Consider the following 22,396-nt stretch of genomic DNA (forward strand, 5'->3'; position numbering starts at 1 on the left):
CATATGGACAAGTGCAGGGAAGGGCTAACAAGCTGGCCGCAAGTGGACTAGGTGGGAGGAGGCTCTGGGTCCTTTGAGGGAACCCAGGCAGGATCCGAGCTGCACTTCAGTTTTCTTAGTTGATGGAATGTAGACAGGGAGTTAAGACTAAGTGAGCTTTCTGAGGGTTGCATGTATGTTGGATCATGGTGCTCCCTTCTTCAAAACCCGTCATGGGGTCCAACAGCACTAAGAATGGAATGCCAACTCCTCACTCAGCCAGCACTCCAGTCCTCCCCGATCATCCACACAGGCAGCCCTGCCCCTCCTCCACATCCTTGAAGCTCAGATTTCTCTAAGTATTATCTTGTTTCCCCCATCACCACACACATAGTGCCCAGGACTGGCCCTGCCACTGTAGGTGCTGGAACAATACAGGTTGAATAAATGAACAATACATGTATAATACACACACATATGCATTACATGTTTTTTTTTTTCATGCAGTCAGCATGTTTACTGAACACATACTATTAAACACCAGGCACTGAACTAGTCCCACATGATACCAGTTCAGGACAGCAGGTGCTAATCTCACACACACACACACACACACACACACACACACACACACACACTTTTCTTGCTTTTATTTCCTTTAGTTCTGGAAGGCATGCCCCAGAGATAATTAGGGAGACCTCAGAAATGGGTTATTTCCTAATTTACATTGCACACCAGGATTTCTCCGCCTCCACACGATGGCAATTTGGGATCAGATCATTCTTTGTTGTGGTAGCAGCCTGTGCATTGTAGGAAGCCAGCCAGTCACACCTCCAGCCACATGGTGTAACAACCAAAAATATTTCCAGAGAACCAGTGGCCTAGACCGAACTGGCTGTCCTGGACCAGAACCCCAAGTGACCTGCATCTTTGAGACATTAGCATCTCGAGAGACTCTGAAACAAGCCCAGAATCTGGAAGTGGAATGTGAAAGTAAGCAATGCTCCTGGCTGGTTCCCAAGTGAGCATCAATAAGGTACACAGAACGTCAACAAATGGATTCAACAAGGCCACTGGCCACCAGGTCTGGAACAAGGCAGAACGCAGGGTGCCCAAACCACAAAAATGACTAAACGGCCCCCTCTTCCGACACTGAGTGTCAGCTGCTTTACCACAGCTACCCTGGGCTCTCTTTCTTCCTCCTGCCTTCTAGATAAAAATTATTTAGCTACTCAGTCCCCGAATTTCCCTAGCTTCCTGAAAACACTCAAATTCTCCTCAGGGTGGCCAGATAAAACACAGAGTGTCCAGTTAAATTTCAATTTTAGATAAACAATGAATAATTTTTAGCATAAGTATGTCCCCAATATTGCATCAAATGCATTATATATTTATGCTATATCTGAAATTCAAATTCAGCTGCATGTCCTGTATTTTTCTTCCCTAAATCTGCAACCCTTCCTTCTTTAGAATTAGCCAGCACAAGCCCAAATCCTATAATAAGCCCCTCCCAAGTCCCTCTTACTGAGACATCCTCCACCCCCCCACCCCCACCCCACCTGCCCCATGCTCCTTCTGGTGTGTCCTCTCTGGCTTCAGCAAGTTAGTAAACCCAATTCTGATGAAGTATGTATTCGGGGTGGTCTTTGAGAAGAACAAGGCCCACTTTCAGAGGCAGAAAATCTGAGTGGTGGCTATTTAAAAGGGACAGCTATGGGTGTGGAGCAGGGAAAGTTGGGTGAGCCTCACATCTCCATGAATAAGCGTCAAACACAGGGACAATGACATGGAAAGTAGGGGAAGGAGGGGAACCCGTTTTTCATTTCAAAGGTGGCCAAGGCACAGACTCAGAATTTTAAAGCCCCAAGGGTGATAGGTCCCATCTCTATGAAATTCCTTCCAAGTTAAAGCACAATAACCATGGAACCACTACAAAATCCACTAACTGTGTGACCCTGGGCAAGTTTCATAAGCTCTCCATGTCTCAGTTTTCTCCTCTGTAAAATGGGCATAATGATAACATGAGGATTAAATAAGTAAACGGGTTTAAAGTGCTTAGAACAATGCCTGGAATACTGTTTCTGAAATTAAACATAAAATTTAAAAAGTCATTGAGTAAGCAGAAAGGTTGGGTTGTGCCTATGGAGTGGCACCAAAACAGTAGTTTTCACCAAAATGCTGGGCATTTAGTAAAGGACATGTTGCTTCTGCTTGTTCTTCTGTTCCTCTGGTAAATGGCAGTGCATACCAACAGTAGAGTCTGAATTCATTTCTCCCAGCTTTTGCTGAGGAGGGGAGGGGCCCACATCTCTGATCCTTAGCACAGAGAAAGTTCGAGCACCTGAGGGTAAGTGGCAACATCAGGTGTTGCAACAACCAGGGGCTCAGTGGGGCGATTTTGCTTCTGTCCATTACAAAGCTCTGAGCAGCTGAGTCATCCTGCCTCCGAGGGTCTCCACTAGTGTGTCTGTGTGCAGCCACTCTTGAGAGAGAAAATGAAACGTGGAGGTGTCTTGAGGAAGCAACAGAAAACAAAATAGAACATCGTATCAGACAGGGGCAATCACACCCACACCTGTAAAGGGGGTAATGACTGAAAGAATCAAAATACTACCTCTGAACAGATTGATGCTCACAACCCAGCTGGGAAGGTGATAAAATCCATTTTCCAGACAAGAACATGAAATCAGCTCTAGAACGCAGACATTTCCATGCTTTTTGTACCATCCTGTCTATTCATTCAAATAGAGTATGGCAGTGCCCAAACATGAATCCCCTGGCGGTCTTATTAAAACACAGATGGCTGGACGCCCCTGTGTGTGAATCACGAGGTCTGGGGTGGAATCCAACAATCTACATTTCTAAGAAGTTTCCAGGTGAGGCCAATGTTGGAAGCTGACACCACACCTCAAGAACTAGTAGTCGAGACTGCCTTGCTAACAAACTCTGGGCCATGCCAATGCTGCCGGTCCAGGGACCACATTTAGAGTATCAACTCCTCCCTAACCTAATACACATGCTATTAAAATAAAAACCACATGGGGCGCCTGGGTGGCTCAGTCGGTTAAGAGTCCGACTTCGGCTCGGGTCATGATCTCGCAGTTTGTGGGTTCAAGCCCCACGTTGGGCTCTGTGCTGACAGCTCGGAACCTGGAGCTTGCTTCGGATTCTGTGTCTCCCTCTCTCTCTGCCCCTCCCCTGTTCATGCTCTGTCTCTCTCTGTCTCTCAATAATAAATAAAACATTACCAAAAAAAATTAAAAAAAAAAACAACCCACAGGTCCAAAATGGAGTCATTTATGTTAAGGGCCCACATCAGTAAAACCAAGACTTAATACCTAAGTTCAGTTTCAGTGACCTGTACCCCCACCCCTGGTGGAATGTAACCTTCAACTAATCAACAGGGAATTTTTCCTGGTCGGCACTAAGAAATTCACTGATGGATCCCCTGTGTTCCCCTTGGGAGGGCAACCTTGCCTGAAAAAATGGATTCTTTGCGAATAATTTCCCTTTTCCCTCCCTCTACCTTTCAAAACCTTTCCTTTGCTGCAGCTCTACAGGACCCCTTTCTATTTGCTACATGGGATGCTGCCCAATTCATGAATCATTCAATACAGCCAATTTGGTCTTTTAGATTACTCAGTTGAATTTTTATTGCTTAACAGATTTGGTGGCAGATATAGGATCAGAAGGGAATGCCCTGTGGACAATGATAAACATGGTGTGGTAGCCTTGATCTTTCAGTTCATGGTGTCTCTCATGACTTCTGAAGAAGACCATGAGTAAGTTCCTCCTCTCTTTTTGTGTGGAGCTCCCGGTCCAGTACAAGGCAGATCAGTCTGAACTGGTGAAAGCTTCTGCCCAGAGCCAAGTCCCTAGCTTTTCAGACCGCCATTCCCAGGTTTTAGAGTGGAAAGCCCCAGCCCTTTCCACTTTGGGAATTGGTGGTGGTTACCAACAGGACTTGAACTGGGTCTAATTTAAAAACCGAACTGGGTCCAGGATCTGACTGGTTCTGATCTGAGCTGGACTGGGTCCAGCAGAAGGCATGAGGTCAATAAAATTTGCTTACATGAGATCCTTTAAAATCCAAAGAGTTACGTGTCCCACCTTCCAGCACACCTGCTGACCTTATATCTAAGAACTATAGCCCTGGAAGCTATAAATATCTATAAAAATGGTAAAATCTTACTAAGCTTGTTCTGTGTCCTAATGAACTTGGATTGGTAACTGTCAGGTTGAGAACCCCAAAATAAGACTGGACAGAAGTGTGAGTTGCACCCCCATTTGAGGTTAGATTTAGCTGGACAGAAATGTGAATTAAATCCCATTTGTGGCTAGGGTCCTACCAAACTGCTGCCAGCCCTCAGGGGAATTACAACCTAGAATTACAGTGGCCATAATGGGAAACATTCCAATTAGACTAGATCATTTAAGAAATGCACTTAAAGCAAAAGCTTAAAAATTCCAAAACTAGCTTCACTGAATTGTTGCAAAATGCTGATAAAAAATTAAAAAGACACAAAAGTTACCTAACACAAAAAGACTATAAGACTAGCTTAATTCTTACTACTTCCCTATATCCTCCTTTATTTGAATACTCTCATTCTAGCTATCCTCTGTCTGAATTGCCTTTACAGGATCATAAACAAAAGTCCACCAAGGTAATGACCTTATAGATACCCCATATCTACCTTTGAAGGAGGGCCCTCTGTGAGCCCCTCCCAGAATTGATATGACTCAGATTTACTGAGAAACGGCTACATTTTCCCCGTAAACAGCTAAGAGAAACCAAAACCAAAACCAAAACCACAACAATAAAACATTCCAACATAGGTGGATAGGTATCACAGTCCTTAATGTCCAAGCTACAACCCAGTTCTCTGAGAAATTAAAAGCAACTGTCCTTCTCTTACAAATCTTTACAAAACTAGAAATGTAGCTTTAGGTAATTCAAGGTTCACCTATTCCTTTTACCAATTCCAAAACCTCTCCCTTTTGTTTTTTAATCTCAAAATGTTTGTAAGTTATTGGCCTTAGGAAACCAAGGTTCTTCGTGGAGGAAACTGCATCTTCCCTCTGACTTTGAGATGAAAATATTAAAAGCATAACCCTCAGTGAAGTAATTCTTACCAGAGGTGAAACAAAATGGGAAAGGTCATTTAAAATTTAGATGAATGAAAAATCCTATATCTTGTCCATAAATATTAGCAAAAAACCAAAAAACAAAAATTAGCCATCTGAGCAGGTAACCTTAGCTTATTCCATTGACCGGAAGACAGTTTGGATCCAACTTTCCTTTTTAAACTAGTGAGTTTTTAATACCATACCTGTTTCATGTCTAAACACTTTAAAACAATCACTATAAGGTCTCCCTTTATATGTTTAGGTGTGTTTATTGCAGATGTGTGACATTTTTTTACACCTGAATGGCATTGTTAAAGTTAATTTGTAAATGACTCTATTTAATTGACTTAAACACAAACACTCATAAATAAAGCATTTCTAAATCTCAGAAATACAATAGAAACTAATACAAATGTTTTTCAAGTTCATGTGATCTACGATAATTTTCAGTAAATAAAAGCTAGTTTAACTTTGTTAATTAATAAAGACATGTCTTAGAGTTATCGACGTTGAATATAAGGCTTTTATCTCACCTTAGGTTTCCTAAGTTCGTGTTATCCTGTTACAAAATTTGCCAGCAAACAATAACTTGAAATAATGTTTCATGAAACATTTGTCTAATGTTTCATGAAAGGTTTTGTGGGTAATCTAAACATAATTGTTAGGAATAAGTAAATTGGATAGATGTAAATACAATGAAGTTTTTAGGTAAACTTTTAAAATAGTTTCCCCAAATCTTTCTGATAACCTGGAATCTTAGTTTTGCTATGTTAAGTGATGAGTTAAGTTAAATTCATTCAATATCTACATCATTTCCAAGTAAGATAAAATAATGAAACACTAAATACCAAACAGAAGTTTATCTACTTTTGGCTTCCTTAATAGAAAGAAACTAAAAGATAAATTTGGATTCATTAGCAAACATATTTCATGCTTTTTTTAAAAAAAAAATGTACTATAAAAAGCACATATTTCAGGGCACCTCAGTAGCTCAGTTGGTTAAACATCCAACTTGAGCTCAGGTCACGGTCTCACAGTCTGTGAGTTCAAGCCCCGCATTGGGCTCTGTGCTGATAGCTCAGAACCTGGAGCCTGCTTCAGATTCTGTGTCTCCTCTATCTCTGCCCCTCGTCTGCTCATGCTCTGTCTCTCTCTGTCTCAAAAATAAATTAAAAAAAATTTTTTTAAAAAAGCACATATTTCTAAAAATCATAAAAAGTATGCATTAATTTGCCAATTTATAGAATGCTAGTTTAAAAGACAGTTCACAACCATTTACTTCTTAGTTCAGGCTCCTAAGGGTTAAGAATTCTAATTGATAGATTCAGTTGAAGCTACTAAAAATAAAGGAAACATGTCTATATGCAAGAAAAGTAGGATGTTTGCTGTCAGTAAAAGAAAGTACAAGGAAAAAACAATCTGATTGAAAATGGGCAGACATTTCTCCAAAGACAGACAGATGGCCAAGAGATACATGAAAAGATGCTCAAAATCATTCATCATCAGGAAAATGCAAATCAAAACCACAATGAGATATCACCTCACACCTATCAGAATGGCTAAAATCAAAAAGACTAGAAATAACAAGTGTTGGCAAGGATGTGGCGAAAAAGGAACCCTTTAGTTCACTGTTGGTAGGAATGTGAATTGGTGCAACCACTGTGGAAAAAAGTATGGAGGTTCCCCCCCAAAAAAATAGAAATGCCAGATGATGCAGTAATTCCACCATTGGGTATTTACCCACCCCCCCCAAGAAAAAATCCTCTACTAATTTAAGAAAGATAATATTCACCGTTATGTTTATTACAGCATTATTTACAATAACCAAGATATAGAAGTAACCCAAGTGTCCATCCACAAATGTGTGTGTGTGTGTGTGTGTGTGTGTGTGTGTATGTGTGTGTGTGTGCATATATATATGTATATGTAATGGACTATTACTCAGCCATAAAAAAGAATGAGAGCTTACTATTTGCAGCAATGTGGATGGACCTAAAGGGGTATTATGCTAAGTGAAATAAGTCAGGCAGAGAAATACAAATGTTGTATGATTTCACCTATGTGTGAAATCTAAAACAAACAAACAAACAAATAGCAGAAACAGGCCCAGCAGAAACAGCAGAGGACAAACTGATAGCTGCCAGAAAGGAGGAGGGCTGGAAAAAAAGAAGAAGAAGAAGAAGAAGAAGAAGAAGAAGAAGAAGAAGAAGCAGCAGCAGCAGCAGCAGCAGGAGGAGGAGGGGGGAGGAGGTATGAGGAATGGAAATACATTTTTGTTGAGGGAAAAAAAAGTAATTTTGTCCTAAAGTGAGGCTTGTTATTTACATAGGGAAAACTTAAGACAACATCTGAATACAGAAAAAAATGTTATAGGAGTTTTGTGGAAAGGGGAGCCTGGGTGGCTCAGTTGGTTAAACATCTGACTTCGGCTCAGGTCATGATTTCATGGTTTGTGGATTCGAGCCCTGCGTCGGGCTCTGTGCTGACAGGTCAGAGCCTGGAGCCTGCTTCGGATTCTCTGTCTTCCTGTCTCTGCTCCTCCCCATCTAGTGCTCTGTCTCTCAAAAATAAATAAACATTAAAAAAATACTTAAAAAGGTTTTGTGGAAAAGGAATCTTTGAAAAGGAATTTTTAAATGTGATCAAGCTGGCTAAGATGAAAATATATCTAACAATGAGCTTTAATACCAAAAGTACTCTGGTACAAAATTAGAATTTGGTCTTTCTCTCTGTTAAAGGGACACAGTTTTCTTAGATTGTTGCTCTGCTTTTAATAAGGAATTGTAAACAAAGGTTTTCTTTACCTTTAACATAATTTGCTAGAAAAACAAAGATTCTGTTGTGTCTTTATCAGGTCTTTGATTACTTTGAAAAAAAAAAAACCCTGAGTCTTTTCAATATTAAAAAAAAGTTAAGGCTTTTTATGACTATTTAACTCTCTGTATTTGCCTGTGAAGTCTTTGTCATTTTGGTTAAATGGATAACTATGTATTGTTTCATGGTGACCTATGATCCTATTTGGCCAAGTGTCCAAACCTTTTAATATTTTTGACAAACTTCTCTAAAGTCAAATTCTAAATGAAGTCTTCTTGACCTTGAATTCACTTTGAAAATTTCCAGAGAACAACTAGAATATTTCAAAGGATTTGTTCTCTCTCCTTACAAAAAGAGATGTTAAGCTAATTAGGTTTATTTCATGTGTTAAAATGCAAGGGAAGCATTGTCAAATAAGTAATGATAAACCTTCTTAGGTCACATTGTGTGGGTAAATGTTATTAATATGAATGTTCCAAAACTCTGATATGTCCTCATATGATATCACTTGTCATTTATTATTTCAAGATGTGGTATGTCACAGAAGTAATCAAATTTCCTTGTCAATTCCATTATAATGAATTCTCATCAAATATTTAATAATGGGCATGTTTAAATTTTTGTCATTTACAGTTATTGCTATAGTCAGAGGCTTTTACAAAATTCCTGCAAATGTGTTTCATCTTCAGAGAAATTCCATGGAAAGGAATCTGACTTATACCCTAGAATACAAGATAACTTTCCAATCATACAACTAAACTGGGTAAGAATTTCCAGAATGCGTGGAAATAATTCAAGCAGAACAAGAAATAAACTGAGGATTCTGATTATGTTTTTATGATTTCTTGTTTAAAATATCACTGGTTTTCTATTGTGTTGCTCTTCCAGATTTTAGGAAATCCCTTTCTCTTTTCTCTCAAGTTATTAACAATTTCTTGAGATATACCTTTGTGAAGAAAGATGAAACATGTACTTTCTCCCTACCTGATGCCTCCAGAATTCAAAAACTCGAGTGTTCTTTTTGTGACAAAATAATTATTTATGTAAGTTCAATGAGAACCTGTTCTTATAAAAGGACACAATTGGAAATATTGGCTATATTACCAAGGCTCTGACTGGATTGTCACATTTGAGACAGAGGTAAAAATCTTCCTGGTAACATATTTACAAGGTTCCAGCAAATCAGTCTTTAAAAAAACTTTCTCAATCACTATTCTCTGCTACACTTATATAAATAATCAGGCAAAGTTGAATGTAACAAGTTAGTTTTCCTATTAAAAATGCGGGTAATTGCAGAGAAAATAAATTATGTTTACACTGTTATCTATATTAGATTCCAAGCTTGTTAATTTTCTTGAGGCTCTGTTAAAGACCTATAATTTGGACTGGATCCTGATTTCTTCTAGTTTACTCGAAAATCTGGTTACAACTCTCCAAACTAATGTCTCCAATTTTCTCCCACTCTTCTGATTTGGAATCAGTAAAAACAGAGACTGCCCTTGAATCTCCTTGGAAGGAACTAAACAAGGCCCCCCTTACTACTCAGATGGCAGCCAAACTTCAGGAACTTAAATCTTGGATATGTATCTCATAGCTAAAGAAGCCTCCACCCGACATCTGGTCCTGCACAGATGATGCAAATCTCCAATTCAAACCGACAAGGAAGAGAAGAAGCTGACATTGAGGTAGGCTCTTCCTCCCAAGACCTCAGAGCAAGACCTCATATTTTAACTAAACATAAAACCCTTTGTTCTTCACTTTCTTCCCTTTACTCTGACACTGGCTTGGGAAGATAATGTCAGCATCTGTATCTCCCAGGACATTGCTAATGGGGTTTTGCTTTGCCTTTCAGACTGGCTGGATTTGTCATCAAAAACTCCCATCTGTCCATTAACGGTGCCACCTGAAGGGGAATGGTTTGTGCTTATAGGGTTTGTCTTTGTAATGGTTCTCACTCTCCTTGGGCCTCCTGACACATAGCTCTAAAACCCTTGGAATTTCCTAAATGATAGAAGTGATAGGAGCATCTTTTGTTATTCACTGCAAGACCCCTTGGTTCATACCTGGGTTTATAGTAATGAGATGACTGGTGGCAGGTCGCCCCTGGATAGCTTTAGAATGGGGGCTCATAGCTAGGGTAACCAACCCTGTGATTACAGAGCTGGAATTTTCAGCCCCACCCCTGACCCCATCACTGGGGAAGAAAGTGGGGCTGGGGATGAAGCTAATCACTAATGGCCTATGAATCACTATGATTCAATCAACTGTGCCTACATAATGAGTCTCCATAAAAACTCTGAATGCAGGGGTTTGAAGAGCTTCTGATTGCTGAAGCCAAGAGAGGCACATCCCAAACTCTATGGGGACAAAAGCTCCTGTGCTCAAGACCCTTCCAGAACCTCCTCTATGTATCTCTTCATCTAGTTATTCATCTGTATCCTTTATAAGACACTGGTAATAGTAAGTGACTCGTTTCCCTGAGTTCTGGGAGCCATTCTAGGGAATTACTGTACCTAAAGAGGGGTTGTGGGAGCCACTGATTTATAGTCAGGTTGGACAGAAGCGGGGATAATCTGGGAACTCACTGCTTGTGATTGGTATCTGAAGTGGGAGCAGTCTTCTGGGAATGAGCCCTTAACCTGTGACGTCTAGGCTAACTCTGTTTATTTAGTGTCAGACTTGAATGCCCAGCTAGTAGTGTCCACAGAGAATTGGGGAATAAACTGGTTGATGTGGGAAAAGCTCACATATTTTGTGTCAGTGTGCTGTGAATGGAGACACTTTTCTTTTGGTGGTAAAAGATGCATCCTAAATAAAGGGCCCATGTAGAACCACTCAGCCTCCAGGTTCAGGGCAATGGTGTTTGGAGACTATCCAAAAGATATGATTATCTGTATCTCAACCTATTACTTCCTGACATCCTCTCCACTCTGGGTGACTGGTGCCCATGCTGCCTGGCCCACCCACAGTGGGTCCCTGAGGTCCATCCTTCCCCTCAGGAATCCCGATTTGCCGTATTCTATCCCCTTCTCCTCAATGCACATGAACTCAAATTTCTTCTCTAGGCTGATCTCAGCTAGTGGTTCATAAAGCCCTACTTTATACTAAGTTGTGAATGACTGATGTTATCACCTGATATTCTGCCAGTTAAGTGCTACTTATTAACTCAAAATGAGTCTCCACGTGGAATTACAGGAAGGAAGGAAGGAGAGATATTTTTGGCAAGCCATTCTCCTTTTTATAAGATAAGACAAAGCAGAAAGAAGACTCTGTATCCCAAACTAGCTCCTTCCTTGACACCTTGACACCTTTAACATCTGGGATAGTGGGCTCTTGGTGCCCTGTCAGCTAAACATGAGAAGCTGCTCTTGATGGTGGGAGGAGGAGTTTCTACAACTTATGATCCCTACAGACCTTGGTGACCATGGGCTGATCCAAGGCACTGTCAAGGCCTGGAGAAACTTGCTGCCTCTTTGCCTAAGTTTCCCTCAGTCCATCCATGGATGATCCTCTGTATCTCAGGGTTCAGTCAGAACTCACAGGCTCTGTCACTGCTGGATGTGAGGTCCCCAAGAGAAATAGCAGCTGGGGCCTCTGCATCCTTTGCACACCCCCCGAGCCTCCTGGGGGGCCAAGAGTGGAGTGTTAGGAGACTGAACTTTCCACATGCCTGATCTTTCTTCCAGCTAACTAAGTAGGAGTTCAAACTGATAGACCCCAGATCAGAGCCTGCCCTCAGAAGCATTTTCTTCCATCCTCACTGTACTTTTAAAGGTTCTTGGAACACCTGGCTGGCTCAGTCATAGAGCATGTGACTCTTGATCTCAGGGTTGTGAGTTTGAGTCCCATGTTGAGTATAGAGATTACTTTAAAAAAAATAAAATCTTTAAAATTTGAAACAAATTGGGTTTCATAAAAATCTAGATCTCTGGCCTCTCTTGAAAAACATCAGAGGACCCAGATTCATTCTTTTGTGACAGCATCTGGCTGGAACTGAGTTAGCAGCATCCCCTTCCTGGTAGGGTCTGGTGCCCTCCCGCCAGTTGTGTTCCCACCAAAACTACCTGCCCAACACCAGACAGGCCCACTTATTCATTTCACTCCCATCATTCTGTCTGGCCCTGTAGGTTTTTGACTTTGTAACTAAACTATTTGCCTATGTCTTTGTCTCTAAGATGGCTGGTAAACTCTAGACATCCTTGTAGTCACACCTTTGAGTTATGCCCCCTTGAGTTAGGGCTGGACTACCTGACTGGCTTCTAACAAACAGAACACGGCAGAAGTAATGGGGCATCACTATCAAGATCAGGTTATAAACAGACTCTAGCTTTTGTCGCTCTTGTTTTCTCTTATATGGCTCACCTTGGGGGGAAGCCATCTGCCTTGTCCTGAGGCCAGCCCTGTGGAGAGGGATAGACACCTCCCAAGTGAGTTTGAAGTAGGCTCTCCGTTTGAGCCACCTGATGAGAATACAGCCCAGCCAACAACTCGGCGGTGATCTCGTAGTGACCCAGCACCAGAGGCACTCCATTAAATAAGCCTAGGTTTCTGACCTCCAGAAACAGTGAGGTACAGACACTTGTTTTAAGGCACTAAGGTGTGGGGGCAATTAGTTATATAGCAATAGATAATAGAGCTTCAAATTTTTTATGAAAATAGTTTTTGCTTACCATGTAAAGATGTTTGAAAGAAAATCTATCCTGGGAAATTAGGCTCCACATACATTGACACCTCAATCCGGAAAACTTACACGCAAGGATTTTATCAGCCTCTGGTATTTGACTTTAGGTATCAGAGCAATATCCAAAATATCATTGTGAGGCTTTTCCATTATGAAAAAGAGTCCAGAAATTAATGCTATTAATATATCTTTGATTCCCCAGTGAACAGGAAGTTTCTCCTCTAAGGAGAAATTGCCTCTAAATCAAAGTCAGAACAAGCTTTCCCATGGTTCTATGACCTCACTGAAGAAATGCACTCTTTAAAGGCACAATCCCTGGTTGGAGAAAGATGGGGACGAGGAAAGGGGAGGGTCATAGAAGAGGCAGGGAATAAGCCATTTCCGTGTTAATAAGGAACACTATTTAAAACTTGAAAATAAGGCCAAAAGGTGGGTGGGACATGTCTTTTTTGACATGTTTAATGCTATGAATTTTCCTCTGACCTCTGCTTTAAATATATGACATGGATTCTTACAGGTAGTGTTTTAATTACTTTTTAGAAATTATGTAATTCCATTTTGCCATAGTGTTCTGATTATTTTTTAGAAATTCTGTAATTCTATTTTGCATTTCCCCTTTTGCCCAAGAGTTGTTTATTAGAAAGTTTTAAAGTTTCCAGGTAGAAGAGCCCTTTTGTTTTTGAGCACTGTGCTTGAGCATTATTTAACAAAATCACCTAAAGATTATTTAATTACCTAGGGGGATGTACCTATGTTTGACTTTGCTACATGGAACTAATGAACAGCTTGGGTACTGGATGGTTACATGTCAGCCCGGAGATTTCTGTTCAAAAAAAAAAAAAAAGATTATCCCAAAGGTTAGAGTTTTATTGCCTGTAGGACTTTAACCAGTTTTGATTTTTAACTTGGTAAAATTATTACAGAAGGACTTTTTAACAGGTATACACTACAGATATGACACTTGTCAAAGTGTTCTTTGAACCAGATTTATGCTGGTTTCCTGGTTTCATGCACGGGGTGAATAAAGGTTTGACAGATGTTCATTCCATATTGTATGAGAGTTATGTTTTAACTTTCTGACAATTATATATTGACATAATAGTCCTTTAATACTCCTTCAAATCTACATCTCCCTCCTTGGTATCCCACTGATAATGAAAACTCAGAGTTATATGTAATCCTGGAGAAATATGTGGTTGAGGGGAACCAAGGAAATCTATTTTACTTCTGATTTTGTTCTTTAAAAAAAAAAGTTCCTTAAAGCAAGTGAGAATGTCTTGCAGCCCAAAATGTAATATTTAATATCAGAAATGAATGGCCAAGGACAACTGGGTGGCTCGGTTGAGCGTCCAGCTTCAGCTCAGGTCATGATCTCATGATCTCATGGTTCATGAGCCCTGCATTGGGCTCACTGTCAGCACAGAGCCTGCTACTAATCTTCTGTCCCCCACCTCTGCCCCTCCCCCACTCACATGTCTGTGTGCTCTCTCTCTCTCTCTCTCAAAAAAATAAACATTTAAAAAAATCTTTAAAAAAAAAGAAGAAGAAAGAAATGAATGGCCAAAATGTGCTAGAAAAGCTATCCAATAAAACCATGAAATCCATCGCTTTTTGAAAACACAACTGGGAACTGCTGTCTAATAAGTTGATGGCATTCCTAGAAATTCATGCCCTGGGGGACTGATATGTGTCCTGGAGGGATCTGGAGTAGATGGTGAGAGACAAGCATGTACATCCAAAAAAGCCAACCTCTCTTCCAAAGAGACATCACTGTCCTCATGACCTCTCTGGATGGAGTTTCCTGGGAAACCCCACTGGAAGAAGGGGAAAGGGATCAGAGTGGACCCCTTGGGTGGGCTACATAGGGTAGGGTGCCTCAGGAAAAAGTCAGGTCCAGTTCCCATCAGTCCTATAGATGAACCAGTCCTAGCACTTCAGTTTACCCTGGACCTCAGTTTATCCATCTGTAACAGGAGGTGGTTTAGACAACATAAAATGTAGCCCTCCAACTGTCCAAAACAGCAGCCACCAGCCACATGTGGCAACCGAGCACTTGAAATGTGGCTAGTCTGAATTGAGATGTGCTCAGTGTAAAGTACAAACCAGATTTCAAAGTCATGGTACAAAAAAAAAAGTATATAGAATATCTGATTCATACTTTCATATCGATTACACATTTACATGACAATATTTTAGATATACTAAGTTAAATAAAACATATTAAAATCAATTTCACTTTTTTTTTAATGTGGCTACTAGAACATTTAAAATGACCCCTGTAGCTGACTTCATATTTCCAGGGGACAGCACCTCTCTAAGCCCTCTCCAGGTTTAAGCATCTGGGAAGAATTTATTTATGGAAAACAAAAGATACACCAAATACTGATGTCAGCTATACTTTGCAACATTATTATGAATAATTATCAATATGTCATCTGCTCTGACCAAATCTCTAATCTCTATTTTGTTCTCACTGCAGGGTGCTTAGTCCTTTCTTGAGTTTAGACTGGTACATGGTGCCTCCCTGGCTGTCTGGCATGTGAGGTGATGTCCATTCACTGTCCAGGGGTCATGCTAAAAGATTAAGGGTGTGGCGCTCATACCTTTGGCTTTTAAGTGTCCACAGAGCCACATAAGGATTTGTCCAATGAAATTACTGACTAAAATGTGATTTTGGTTCCATTCATTACTTTTCAAGCCCCTGCCATCTCTGTCCACGGTCACACAACAGTGAATTGCTGTACTGGACTGTGCCTGAAAGAAATGACTCTCCACACCAAGAATAGTCTGGAAGTTTGAATGCTGGGAATCACCCAAGGTGTGCGATTGCACCACTTCTGGATGATTGAAAATCTGCCTGCAGACAGAATTTTTGAAAACAGAATAACATTTCAAATGCTGAGGAAAGACTGATAGTTAAGGGAAGGCAGTCAGGGTGAAGTGAATCATCACCTCTGGTTTATCTATTTTGTACAGTCACATTTTAGCAATCAGGTTTCTTCAAAACTAGTCACACTCTATTCTTTATGGTGCCAGAGAGCTCTCTTCTATGGCTTCTCTGAAAGGTCTGAAACATGATGCACCTGTTATCCAAACCATTCAAAATGACCAAAAAAGGATTTCTCAAACTTAGCCTCTGCTGCTGAACTATGCCCTCAAACTTCCCAGCTGGTTTGTGAGCCCAGGCTCAGAGCATGTCCCCGCAGAAGGGAGCAGTTGGGAAACACAGGAGGGCAGGATCCCTGGAGTCCAAACGTATTTTTTTCCTGGTCAGTTAAGCCCAACTGTTCTCCTGTCCTGGAGGCAAAGGAGGCTGGGAAGCAGTCACTGAGAAACAGAGAACTCTACCAACTTGTACATGGCACAGGGCAGGCTCCCCAGGCACTCCTGGAAGAAACTGGATTGTTAAGTGGGCAATACACACTGGTCCTCTTCTGGAATTGTTCTCTGCCATAAGAGGCTGCCCCCTTGGGGACAAGGAAACAGCAACAAAAGGACAGAGGAAATCACTCATGGCAGAGCTAAAGTTATGTATGAATTGAAGTTTACTTCCTGGTACCATGCTGGAGCCATAGCTAGGCCATCTACCACAATTTTATCTTCAGACAAAAATAAAGGTAGATATCAGCTCAGACCATGTGAGTTCCTTTGTCAATGGATACAGTGTGTCTATGTCAGCCTGGAAGGGTAGTTAGGAGCCTGGTGGGGAGAGGTGGAAGGTGAGGGGGAGGAGGAAGGATGGGCCAAGCCTGGAATCTGGGCACCTGCAGGTTTGGACCACAGCAGCAGACCCAAGAGGGCACAGTGGTAGGACCAGTGGAGGAAGAAGCAGGGAAAGGAGAGCCAGAAGACCTCAACTGTCAAGGTCAAGAATACAGACCAGTCCTGGGCCCAGCATAAAGCCAGAGTCTGCAAGCAGGCAAAGTGGATGATGGGATGGTTTGGAAATAAACACGCCTGGTGGTAGTGTAGACACATTAAAGGCATCATCTGTAGTGCCCAGAAATGAAAGAATGAGAACAGAAATGGGAAAGTGTCTGTAGAGGAAGGAAGACAGTGGGCAGTTTGGTGACTTGAGAGGAATCTGCCAGAACTGGGCCTCTGGATGGGGAAGGGGTGTGGGTGGCTTGGAGGAAGCTTTGCTATTCAGGAAAGGAGGGATCAAAGCTAACTTTGAGTTTGTCTGCTAGTGCAGAACCACCTAGAGCTTTTCTAGCCTAGATGATGTCTCTCTTACACGAGCTCTTTCACACAATACATCCTGAAATGTATAGTAACAGGTGTTCACTTCTATATTGACGTGCAGATAACTCTGGTTGCTTTGTCCAGGGCATCACCTGCTTCCCCGTATATGTTTTAATGGACACCTTGTAGACCAGGAAGACGCATTTCTGAAAAAATTCACGATGGTGCTTCACGATGGGAAGGACTGTGGAAAATGTGTTTGTCCAGGATAGGATTTCTGTGGCCAGGCTTCCAGGATGTGATTCCGCATGAATAATAACCATGGGGCACTGTCAACCACCCCAGAATGCTCAGACAATCTTCAGTAGCCAATCAAATATTCACAATACTAAACACATTACAAGTTATAAAAGAAAATAATGTTTCATGTGAGAAGTAAATGGGGCTCTGAGAATATATACCCCAATGTGGTGTTCCCGAAAAATCTTTCCTGAAGAAGTGGACTTTGAGACCTGAGGTTGACTCCATATACCTAGGGAGGTGGGGGGAGGGCTAAATTTTGGAATGACTCTTACTGCCATGCTGTGCTTCCCAAACATCAGTGATGCCCTATAACCAGACAGGACAATTTCATGAAGTGTAAGAATACTTGGTTACATTCTTGGCTCACAGATGAATTCCATACACATTTCTCAGCTATTAGGGCTCATGTGATTTTGTGTAAAGTGTAGATAATTGAAAGACAATCACCAGGCCTCTTTTTCATCATTATCTTCCCTTATTCAATTTGTATTTTTAAAATCAGAATTGCTAACCAACTGGTAAGCTTCAGTTTGTGGTTTTCTATCTATCCTGGCTCATGGAAATGACTCAGATAAGTTGCAAGACACAAAGGTGCCTTAACCCACCTGACCTGTGTCCAAAGGGCAGTTGACTTCATCCTTGCGGATAACTACATGCCTAAATTGTGAAATCATTAATAATAACTAACAATCATATTTATTTACTTAATATTATAATAACTAATACTACTCCATCATTAATTATGGAATAGTCATCGTAAAGAATAATATTATCTATGAAGAAGAGAAAAGAAAGAAAAGAAGTATAAAATGTACCATTACCTTGGAGTATGTAACTTAAACAATTTAAGCTCTGGGGAAGAAAAGAAGAAGAACAAAAAGAAAGATGATACCAAGTTAAACAGTGCAGACATCTTGGCCAACATTTTCTTCCAGGACATGTGACGCAGGAGAGATGAGCAAGACTTGTCTTCATTGGGGTCAGGCAGGCCTCTCACTTCTTGCCTGATTGATTCTTTCATAGGACATAGCCCAGAAATACAAGTTAACTGCTTTACCTGCTGTCCAACTGAAAAAAAATTTTTTTCTCGCCAGGACTTTAGGACACACTGGCTACCATGAAATCAACAGGTGGTATTGAGTCCAATATGGACCCTCCCTCAGGAATTTTCAAAGGCAATTTTGACCATACTTGATTTTCTTCTTTTGCTTTGACTATAAAGTCTAACTGCTATGTAAGATTCCACCCCCCTCCCAGCCCCATACTTCCTGAGCATAAGGTGGTAATTACAGACTAACCAATAGTTAGGCTGATGTAGGCAGCGCCTTGGGCTAAGGAGGGGGGTGGGTTTGTCCCCTCTACCAGGATGAAGTAAGTATCTCCACATAACACAGGATCCAGGAACTGGAGATGAGTCAGGAGGCTGGTGGGTTAGTGCCTGGTCTATAAGAGACTTGAAAAGCCCCTCGTCTGCCTCAAGTGGGTGGATGTTGTACAGCTTTATTCCAAGTTGAGTAAACGAATGAAGAACAGAGCTGGCTACATCCACATCACATAACTATGAGGAAGGAGAATCGAGACCATCTGTGTCAACATAACTATTTCTTCCAGGATATTCGTACCCAGGATGTTAAGGCTTTAAACCAACAAATCACTTTGCTATTTGCTGCAGGAAATTCCTACAAGACAATTTGTCCTGGCAAACAGTTTGCTCACCTGGGAAAAGCTTGCTCATCAAACAATAGTTAACTTGCCAAGATTCTATTCAAGACCATTGTCTTGCTGAATCTGGAACTATTATGCCACATACTCTGCTGAAATCCGATCAATTCTCTGCCCTGGAAAATACAGCTTAAGGGACCTAAGCCCAGACCTCTGAACCCTATGAAGATGTCTCCCGTCCTCCCACTTGTACACCACTGGGTCTGTGTCCTGGTGACGTCCTTCCTTACTGTGGTTGGCTTGTTGAATTTAGCTTTGCTGTATCAACAAGGCTCTTCTGATAGATTTTTATGGAGTCCAAAATTGACACAGTAAATCAGGTTTAGTCTTTTGCAAATGGGAAGCATATACATGCAAGTTAATACACACTTGCAACCCATCAAGATGGGAGAATTAGTAAACATTGTCCGTTTTCCTCGGTAATTAGGAGGCTCCTGTGTTATTCCTCCTTTGAGGAAAAAGGATGTTTGAACACTTTCCTATGACAGATTTCAAATGCACATTTTACCTCCATTTTTCTACTCCTTTACATGATCTTGTTTTTTATACAAAGCAAAAGCCATAAGAAGGAAACGAATTCCCAAGTGCAAATTTGAAATGACCACCAAGTCTTAATTTACAACATACACACAGAGTATATAAAATACCCATTTAGAATCTTATTAAACTAGCAAGGTAATTCCAACCCATTAACATCTATATGCATATGGAGAGTGGCACAGTTTTAATCATGCCTTGGTTCTCTCTTGCCTGATCATAAGAGGCCTCTAGGTATTTGATAAAATACACCAGCAAATAACAATCAGTCTAGGATGAGACCCAGGAATCTGTTTTTTGTTGTTGTTGTTGTTGTTGTTGTTGTTCTTTAAAGAGGACCTACGTGATTCATACAGTCAAGTAAAGTGCAAAACACACTTGCCTACAGCATCGATTGACTGGAATGCAAAATCCAGCTTCTATCATAAAACCATCCAGTTGAAAAAGGAACAGATAGGGGCGCCTGGGTGGCGCAGTCGGTTAAGCGTCCGACTTCAGCCAGGTCACGATCTCGCGGTCCGTGAGTTCGAGCCCCGCGTCGGGCTCTGGGCTGATGGCTCAGAGCTTGGAGCCTGTTTCCAATTCTGTGTCTCCCTCTCTCTCTGCCCCTCCCCCGTTCATGCTCTGTCTCTCTCTGTCCCAAAAATAAATAAAAAATGTTGAAAAAAAAAAATTAAAAAAAAAAAAAAAAAAAAGAAAAAGGAACAGATAAAGATTGCCTCAACTGTTTTATACAAGGTTGCATCTCGCAGGCCCTAGATCCTGGGCCTGTCTGGAATCACTAGGTCACAAAAACTCCAACCTACTGTAAACCCAGTAACAGCTCGCAGCTGGGATCAGGCAAGCCTCCCCCCCGCCCACCCCTCCAGAGCTGGCTCAGAACAGGGTTCACTCCGCAGCTCCTCAAGCAGCCCAGCAAAGTGAGAAAGCCTGCCCATTAGAAATCCCAATCAAGGCTTCCTTTTACCTTAAAGAAACTTCTTCGCTTGTCCAGACTGCGGGCACCCATGGTCCAAGCTGACATCTCCCCCAGCGATGCTCTATTGCACGCCCGGGACTCCTGAAGGTAGAGATATTTTTAATGGTTAGTCCAGCCTGTAGGAAATTCCTTTCTAAGCCACAGAACACTCACAACAACAGTCCTGCCAAGATCTTTTTCCGTCAACAACACAGTGCCATTTATTTCCCACCAAAGCCCTTCCATTCCCTTTCAGGCTGATTTCCTGCTCCAGACAGCTCAGTTCCTAGTCTGTGCCCCACCTCACTGCCCCACCTCCTGTTTCTCCAGCTGACGCAGAAGGTCTCTGGGACTGCGGAAAGTATAATGATTGCTTTGTATGTTTGCTTGACCTCATGCTCAAGTCCTAAAGGGACCGATATTAGATGTCACCGTAATCTGCTCTGAAGTTTATGGACTTAATGTGGCTGAACACAGAGGGACAGCAGAAGAATGAGGCCCTGCATGTCCCAGGAAATCCTGCCGGAATGAGATGAGGTCATCATCAGCTCTGCTAGCCCTCTCCCCCAGGCAAGGTCAACACAAGGGCACTGGGAATAAATCCCTCTATTTTCTCCTTAGAAATCAAAGTTTGAGATGAAATCCTACGTCCCTGTTTACAGAGATAAGTTTGTATAAGAAACAACACGGAAACAGCTCCATGATAACCCAAGGGGAGGGGGGCAGTGCACTTCGGAATGCAGAGAAAAATTTAAAGGCATGATATGATTCTGAATCATAACTGTGGTCATTTCAGCTTGGAATTTCCCTCACTTGAGCATCAAAACTCGATAATCTTCCCTCTTGGCTACAAAGCCTTCAGTGTCCACTCCTAAGTAAAACACACGCACACCCAGGCAACTGGCCTTACCCCAGCCAGCGTGCAGTGCAGACCTGGGGAGGGGGGCATCCCTAAACCTTCCTTACCCAGGGAGGCTGGGCCAGGAGCAAGTATAAAACTGTTCTCCTGCTCACAATCTCTTCTGTTTGCCATGACATGCTCAAGACAAAGCTCGTCGTGACCATCACCAACATGGTATAAGGACAATAAAGTGAAAACAGGTCATACCACATTAAGGAATATTAAAGGGGGTTGAGCTGCAGGGGTAGGGTCGGGAGGCACCAAAGCCAAAGCCACAGTAGCTGCTGCCAATTTGCAAAAGCAATTTCAGTATTGCCGGGGGTCGGGGGGGGGAGGGTGGGGGGGTGGGCAGAGAGCCAATAGCACCAAAGGGACATTTCAACAAGTGGAAAAGCATAATTACTTAGCAGAGAGCTACATGTGCATTAGCGAAGAACACTTTTTGGCAAGAGGCTCATTTTGGCCTCAAGATTTGCCTCTATGTTCACATTCATAGGGGACTCCGTTGATCTGTAGAATCTCATCTATAGGAAGACAGTAACGCAGTGCTACCCATCCCTCCTTCGGGAACCCTTGCCAATTTAGTCCTTCCTCCATGGCTCCCTCTCTGTAAAGGTTCAGAGGTGACTTCCCTGTGTTGCTTTCCACTTGCTGGGATGGAGGTGAGCATTCCAAAACCTCCCGAGAAGACGGAAGCTCTCCTTTGCAATTCTGCTGACTCTGGATCTTCAGGTTGTCAGTCTCAGCAGCTGAACGGAACCCCAGCTCCAAGGCCTTTGAAGTTCATCACTTACTAGCAAAGTCCACAGATTGGAGCGACTCCAGAATGAAAACACAGGGCTGTGTTCAGAACTAAGAGGAGACAGGGAGCCACACCGTAACCCTGGGGAGCACATGATTAACTGTTTCCATGCAGAAGCACACACATAAAGAAAGAACACTTCCTGAAACCAAGCCTAATGTGCAATTCTTTTCCTTTCAGACGTTTTCTAGGCGAGGGATCTGACATCATGCAGCAGTTAAGGAGCTGCTGGCAAGAGCCAAGACTTCATTCCTCATGCAGATCGAAGTCTCTTTGTTCTGTTCCTAAGATTTCCATAGACAAACCCCTTCTGATGAGCCACGACAGGCAGGGCATTTCACCTATAGCCAGGGAGCAGTCTGGATTCCAGAAGTTTACTAGTTTAAT

The 22,396-nt window shown here is 41.9% G+C and overlaps 1 protein-coding gene across 8 annotated transcripts in view; it reads right to left on the reverse strand.

Moving 5' to 3' along the window:
* The window catches only part of RIN2 (Ras and Rab interactor 2), a 224,515-nt gene that overhangs the window by 89,415 nt on the left and 112,704 nt on the right, over positions 1-22,396 (reverse strand). For 7 of the 8 annotated variants that reach the window (XM_058684762.1, XM_058684763.1, XM_058684765.1 and 4 more), the window contains one exon: positions 20,316-20,408. In XM_058684762.1, the coding sequence (XP_058540745.1) occupies positions 20,316-20,408 (93 nt within the window). Of the gene's footprint in view, positions 1-20,315; positions 20,409-20,621; positions 20,644-22,396 lie in introns of those variants that run through there. The other variant, XM_058684768.1, reaches the window with a different exon arrangement.

This window comes from Neofelis nebulosa, chromosome 9 (assembly GCF_028018385.1).
Source record: "Neofelis nebulosa isolate mNeoNeb1 chromosome 9, mNeoNeb1.pri, whole genome shotgun sequence".
Lineage (NCBI taxonomy): Eukaryota > Metazoa > Chordata > Mammalia > Carnivora > Felidae > Neofelis > Neofelis nebulosa.